Here is a 7,541-nt window from a genome sequence, read left to right as displayed (position 1 = left end):
ACAAGTTTAAACCTCTACAGTTTTCTGAGCTGTAAGGTGCCTCACATTCTATTTTGCTGCCAATTACATACTTTCTTTTTTCTGTATTCTATATATATTTCTATAAGTATTGTACAGTTACATCTTCAAGTCAAGGTATACTTAATATCATTCAGAAATGTAGTCTTTAGTCTTAATTACTATATATAAATGAGAAAATGTGTGTAATTAATAGTGGCATAGCTTTGATGCAAAGTAACTTCTGTAGATGCTGACTTTTTTGTTAGCTTTTTTCTCCTTACAGATGGAATTGATGTTTTGTTTGTGTGTTTTTTTGTCATTCCTTTAAGTTCATGAAAACTTTACTTCTGTAGCTGTGGGTAATGTGTTAGTTGTATATTTTTTAAAATGTACATAGGAAAGCTAACTGCTTTGAGTTAAGCATTGTTTCTGAACATCTTGACCAGAAAATCCACATCAGAGTCACTTTTTTTTTTTTGAACTCTACTCTTCAGAGCCTTACTGTGATGATGGGGTCAAAAGAAGTTGACTTATAGTTTAGGACAGTAACTTAGAAATAAGTGCATGAGCTGTTTTTGATCACTGTGAGCTCTGGGTGTAATGGGGAGACCAGGACAAAATATGAAAACACTTTTACTATGACTTGTTTGGCTTTTGAGTGTTTATTAAATGGTCTACACCACTAAACATCACAAAAGCATCACTCTTAAGACAGGTTAATTTAGAGGGTACTTACTTTTTCCTAGATCACAGATGGTAGGGAAAATTGCTGTGAAGAGAATTTTTAAGTAGTTTATTCGAAGGCACCTGGGAGACCTTAAAGGAGACATGGGTTAAACAAAATGTTTTAACATAGTCTCTCTGCTTTTACCTCCAAATGATCTGTTTCCCTAACTTTGGTGCAATGTTTATATAACTTACATAGCTCTCATAAATAGGTATTTTTTTTATATTAACATACCTTTGTTCAGGTTAACTTTGCTTCTTAAGAGACTCTGTTAAGAGCAAAGTCATGCACTTGATGTTTCTTGGGGTGTTAATCAGTGCCCTAGAAATTCTGAGAACTTGCTGGAAACATTACTTGTAGCCAATTGTGTCAAATGAAATCTATGATACACAAAACAGTGTCATGAAATCCAGAATAATTTATGAATTCATATCTTGGCAGGAGAATGTGTCCCTTGCTGATATTTTGTCACTGCGGGATAGCTGTCTTACTGAGCAAGATATTTGGGCAGTTTGCCTGGAGTGTTGCCATTCTCTGAAGAGTATTGCCCATTCTGCAATCTTCCAGACACTCTGCATCACTCCTGACACTTTGGCTTTTAACACCAATGGCAATGTATGCTTCATGGAACAGCTCAGTGGTAAGTATTTGTGTTTCCAGGCCATTTGTTTTGGAACTATGGATACTCATGGTGAGAGACTGTAGTAAAGCATGATATTCTGTTCTTAAGACTTGTGATTAAAATGTAGATAAAACAAAAACTTGTTTAAGGAATGGGTGAGTAAAGGTCCCCATGAAACTACATGCTCAATTTTGTAACTGATGAATGAAGGCTTTCATGAGTTTGCTTAGAAGATTCTTACAGTGAAACTACATTCCCCTATATAAGTCTTTATCTCGATTTTAAAAACTGTAGGTTATGTATTTGTGTATCTGTGCACAAGTCTTCACCTGTGTAAAGCATGTTCTTGGTCTCTTCCAGTTCTGCTTTCATAGATATGTTCGATTTCTAGAGAAATCTGACATTCAGTGTGTCTTGATGATTGTGGCCATAGATAATGGGGCAATTCTAGTGTATATTCGCTGTTAGAAAGAAAAAGAGTTCTCTTGAATAAAGGATTTTTTTTTTAAGTCATGATTTTTAGACTCAGCTAGTGTAGTGACTAGCTGAGAAATGAATTTTAATATGTCAGGTATTGTAGCAGATGAATGGGGAATGCTTAACTTAAAAAATGACTTCTGATTTCAGCATAGACAAAAAATCATGTTATTGTTGTTCCTTTCTCACATGACCCACATAAAGAGTCTTTGTCTTGAGCCTGTTGGGGATATTACAAAACAAAACCCCCTCATGTCTTACTCTGTAGTCCTTTTAAAATTATGTCAGCTTTTAACCAGAAGAACCATTCTAGTCCATATACACACTATTGAGGTTTTTGTTGTGGTTTCTTTAACCTAATTTATTTTTAAATCTATGTCAGTATAAGTGTTTATTCTTTTAGTCAAAATCTTGATCACAGTACCTGGAAAAAAATGGGGTAAGGTAGCTTTGCAGCAAATGAATATTTTTTGCCGCCTTTAAAATCAAAGATAGTGTTTCAAAGAAGCATGTAAAATCATAACATGTAATTAATAAAGATGAAAATATATCTTCATAATTGTTGTGGTATTTGTTTTGTGCTTAAATTCCTCAGATATGTGAGTCAACTTTTAGTTCCATGTTAATAGGGTGATGTGGAATCAGTTTCCTGTATTTTAAGGAGCTTGTCACAATTTGATATTAAAAAAAGGAATTAGAAAAGCTGACTTTGTATTTGTAAGGGTATATGAAAGACTTGTTGAAGAGAATAAATCTAGTGGATGAAAAATGTCCCTCAAATAAGATCTTTGCTTGCAGCCGGGAAAGGAAAAAAAAAAAAATCAATTTCTTCTTAAATGTTTTAGTCTAATTGAATAGCTGGCAAACAGTTGATCCAGGAATTTGCTGTATTCAAGTGCCTAAAACGTGGGATAACAAATTCCTGTGTAAAGAAAACACACAAAGATTTTGTTCCCTGAAGTTATGTTGGTCTCCAAGGAAGAGACTTTTCATTACTCCCTTTTAAAGAAAGTTATGTTTTTCCTAGGAATGCAAAAAGTTGTGTATGTATTCTGTTTCACACACACACACACACACACACACACACTCTCCACTGTGTCTTTGAGATTCTTTCTCTTCCCCTTTCCCTCGGATCTTATTACTATTTGATTAAAATGTAGTTTGTTAGATAGGCACTTAGGGAGGAGAAAATGAACAGCCTGTCACCTCTGCTTTAGCAGCAAGTTCTGCTTCCTGCAGGTTCTGTGGTTCTAAAGTGACAAACATCCAGTGGTATGTTCTGCCAAGAGCTCTGATATCTTCTTGTCTCTTCAGATCAGATGAATTTCCATTGTAAACAAGATATTAAAAGAATAAAATTAGTTTTGCCAGTGATAAAAATTATATGCTTGTACAGCCTTTAAAGTGTTCTATGGAAAGAAAGGGAAAAGATAGTGGGGAGATAAAAAGAAGGAGCAGTAGTCTGGGTGTGGGGGAGAGGGGGGAGGGTCAAAACATCTGTCCATTAGATCCCTTTTCCTTCTGCCCTCCCCAAATGTCAGAAAAAAATTGTGGGGGGGTGGGGTGGGGGCAGGGGGGGGAATGCAGGATTAGTTGCATACCCTACTTTTTCAGTGGGAAAGTAGAACCAGGAACATCATAAGGAATCGTAAATCATTTAGTGGCATCTGGACAGACAGCTATGCCAGGTAGCTGCAATATATGAATATATTTTTTAAAAGTCCTCTCTACCATATAACTGAATTTAGTATCTTCACAATAAAAGACCTTTGCATTTCACTTCTAAAATACAGGAACAAAAGTTCTATTAGAGCTAAAGCTATGATGAATATGCTATGCCTGTGAGCACAGGGGTTTTTTTTTAATCTCTGTTGAGAAGGGAAGCTTATAGTCTTTGCATGTAAATGATCTCAATCATCCATTGGCTTCACAGGATAGACTAGGTGAGTTTAATATGTATGTGAACAGTAGAGTTTTAGTTGAACACTTTTTTTTTTTTTTTTAATCCCTTGGTGTTCCTTCCTGGGTTCTTGTGACATCAGTACAGTGTGATACTACATGCATGCTTGGATGCAGCAGCAACATCAGTCTCTCAAGATGTCCCTTTCTTCCTTGCACCTCTTCACTCAGAAGTGGCTGCTACAATAGCTCAGTTCACTACCAAGCAGGACATGGGTGGGAAAGTGCTTCTTTAACTCTCTTATCATAATTAAAACAAACTAAGCAAGAAAGGTCAAGGTTCTAAGCTGGCTTGTAAATAAGCAATGAACTGTTCAGGTTTTTTTGCTGCTTGAGCCCTTATCACCCAGGTCTGCAGTGGAAAATGTGAATGGAAATGTCCCATTAATCAAATCAAATCTGCAAGCCACAGCTGAGGTGATAATTTGGTTCAAACATAAATGTCTGAAGGCAAGATGTGTTTAGGCATGATAAATGTATTTCTTTGGGGGTGTTTTGTTTTCTCTATTTTGTTTCTTAGTAGGAAAAGTATGGTATGTACAGGCAGAAAGTTTGAAAATAGCACTTCATTTTACTTATAGTACTAGAAACATGGATAACAAATTCTTTGTACATCAGATGTGAATTAACCAAAATACTGCTATATACATGGTTTCTTCTGTTTCAGATAAATCATTAAATTTGTATCATCAAATTGACTTGTTTTTTAAACAAGCAAGACTAACAGGTTCTAATCTAACATCTTTTTGCTTTCACAGATGATCCAGAGGGTGCCTTTGTTCCACCAGAATTTGATATCACCGGTAACACTTTTGAGGCAAGTTCATAAATTTATCTGTAAAATAGAGGAAGATTTAATAATTTTGGTACTTCTGGCAGTAGCTCAGCATTCTCAACATGTAATTTTAACACATTTAAAGATTGTGAATAATAAATTGTACTGTTTAGATATGTTTTGTGGAAATAAAAAGTAAGCTTAAAATGCTGTATTAATTCTCTGTATAAACATTTGTTTACTAACTGTTAAATTGTGTAATATTTTGGCTGAATGATGTGTTGCCCTAAACCACAGCTGGTCTATATTATGTTCACTGGTATCCTTCACTGGTTACATTTGCTTGTTTGGGGACTAGCCATGAACTTTTATGACTAAATATAAAATTTGTTTGCCATCCTCTTCAATAAAATAGTTCATGGAAGGGTAATCAGCAATTTTATCTTTGATTTAATGAAGAAACAAATGAGTATCTGTTGCTTTGCAATGCACAAATGCTCTACATTGTTAAATTAAATTAGATTTAAATTGTTTATACTAATTCATTAGCCTCCCAAGTCAACCATCTCATTGCATGCTGGAGGAGTGCTTGCTTACTTAGTATCCTTTTTTTAATAGAGTATTTTTTCTGGCACATGTTCTTAGAAAATTCAAATGCTTTAATTAGCAACATGTTCTATTCAAGGTATAAAAAGAAATACTCTGTTCCTTTGTAGTTCAATACAAATACCTTCTACTTCTCATAGTTATAGCCTTGATAGTCATGTTTATAGTTCACTGTATTTCCTTGGGGCAGTGGAGAAAGGATTAAGTGAACCTTGGGAGTGTGTAGTACTACAAGATGAGAGTGGTGAGGCAGGAAGGGTAGTATTTTAGAATATAAGGTAGTACAGTCTTTGAAGGTTAGAGATGTGACATTTCTCCCTGTTTTGTTAATGTAGTCATACAGACCAGCAGAGCTCTACTGATTTTGTTCTCTATCTCCCTGCTGTTCCCAGGCTGCTTTCTGGGGAGTCTTTGTTTAGGGACAGGAGACCAATGCAGGTGTGTGTTGGTTAGGAAGTGACCAGTATTGCATGTAAACCTGGCAACTGTAGTAGTCTTTATATTCAGATGTAGTTGAGGAAAACAAGTCCCAGAGTCACCCAAAGGTGACTATTTTTTTGTTTGTTTCTTTTTGTTGTAGTTCTGTAGCTGGACTTAAGATTTTACATAAATATGTTCTCCATCCTTTGCCCCTTAACAAGCTTCTCCAAGACTTGACACAGAAACACTTAAAAGATTTGTGGAATTATTTGCTCTTCTGACAAACTTGCATTTCCCCCCAATCCCTTCTCCTCTTCTAGGAGCTGCTGAACTCTTATGCATATAGCAAATAGGGTACACTGAAAGACGTTTGAAGACCAAAAGGATGGGACAATGTGAAATAGAGACTTGGGAAGAGTGTGTGGGAATACTAAAAGAGACTTGAGAAGAGTGTGGGAATACTAAGTGACCTGAAGTTTTTGCTCTGTCTGATACACAAGGCCATTGTATCCCTCTTGGGTAAAACTTGTCTGTGTACAGATTTATTTAACACTTCTCTTTCAGCAGTACTTACAAGCCTGTTAAGCCACAATGAATCCAAATACCAAGCACAGCACAAACAACTGTACAGTCAGTAAAAGCTGTCTGAGTCAGGAGTGGCTCTGAGCATTGACCCTTTTACATTTTTTGCAAAGGTCAGTGAAGATACATGAAAGTATATATTTGTGTGGAAGGAAGTCAACGTCTTTGCCTTGTCTGTTGTGAAGTGGGATGAGGGCTGGGTGCACCGGTTTCTGCCCACTGCTCCTATTTCTTTATATAGACAGTTGGAGAGCCTTTCAAAGCAGGGAGAGCAGTGCTACAACAGTGTCCTGTTGCCTCAGCTGTTTATGTTCCAGGACAATGCACAAGACTGAAAAGCTAGGGATTTCCCCTTTGTTGAGGCAGAGGTGTATTGTTTTACTCTGGGATTTATGTGCATTTTGTCAGACAGCTATGGGATTCTGAGTATTCGTGGAACTTTCTAAGTTTTACCTCTTACTGCTTGTGGAGTTTGGTGGAATTTTTTTAGTACCAGATCAAATTTTGCCAGAGATTCCACACTGACCTTGGCTTGCTTTTGCTTTAGCATTTTCCAAGATCCACAGTGGGTTAATCCTTATGTACTTGTTACAAAGGTTTTATAATATTGTAATCTTTCCAAGCTAGCAGTTTCTTTCTTAGTTGCCAATACTTCAAGTTCTTCTCTTTTTAAAAGATATTGATACCTTTGTCTATCCCGTCACCTCTAGTTGTAACCTCCTACTGTACAATAGCACTGGTTTATAGACGTCTCTCTGAGGAAACCCTGGGCCCTTGTGCTTTCACAGTATTGTAAGATTCTTTGTACTATACCAATAAGTTGCTCTTTTTACAGGGGCCTGAAATCTTTTGTGTAACTGCTTGCTCCTTCTTTAGTAATGACCTTACTCAGTTGTTCTTTGTTGAAGGAGTGTTTTTGCAGCTTCTTAGTATGCTTTGTTGAGAGCAATGAAAAGTAGTGTTTGTACTGAAATGGTCCAATTTCAATATAAAGGAAAAAATTAGTATTGGACTACTAATTATGTTCAGGATGATCTTTGATAGCTGTTACTCCAGTGTCAAAGCTCAGCTGATTTAAAATACTTATGTCAGCCAGAGGTTTTGCTCAATTTGAGCATGACCTATTTTGTGGCTTCTAAAATGGAAGCACACAATGAGGTTTGTATAGCTACTAGATGACTTCTTCCTCTTTAAACTCTTTTTTAAAAAAATCCCTCAAATAAAGCTACAGTTATTTCAACAAGAGATGTTTTGTTTCCTGCTTGGTGCATTACTGATCCAGACCTCTAATGGAATTGTGACTCCAGTGTAATTAGTTACTAAACTTAGCTGGCACTCACAAGCACACAAGGGTAACAGACACAGGAAACAAA

General features: G+C 36.2%; 1 protein-coding gene across 1 annotated transcript in view; it reads left to right on the top strand.

Moving 5' to 3' along the window:
* The first annotated feature begins 1,129 nt into the window (after nt 1-1,129).
* Nucleotides 1,130-7,541, top strand: part of KNDC1 (kinase non-catalytic C-lobe domain containing 1) — a 62,458-nt gene continuing 56,046 nt past the window's right edge. The window contains exons 1-2 of the mRNA XM_026851494.1: nt 1,130-1,367; nt 4,544-4,602. Of these exons, the coding sequence (XP_026707295.1) occupies nt 1,130-1,367; nt 4,544-4,602 (297 nt within the window). The remainder of the gene's footprint in view (nt 1,368-4,543; nt 4,603-7,541) is intronic.

The sequence above is a fragment of the Athene cunicularia genome (genome assembly GCF_003259725.1).
Source record: "Athene cunicularia isolate RWA chromosome 6 unlocalized genomic scaffold, athCun1 chr6_part1, whole genome shotgun sequence".
NCBI classification, from domain to species: Eukaryota; Metazoa; Chordata; class Aves; order Strigiformes; family Strigidae; genus Athene; species Athene cunicularia.
The sequence above is the reverse complement of the archived record's forward strand: the minus strand, read 5'-3'. Positions and strand labels throughout refer to the sequence as shown.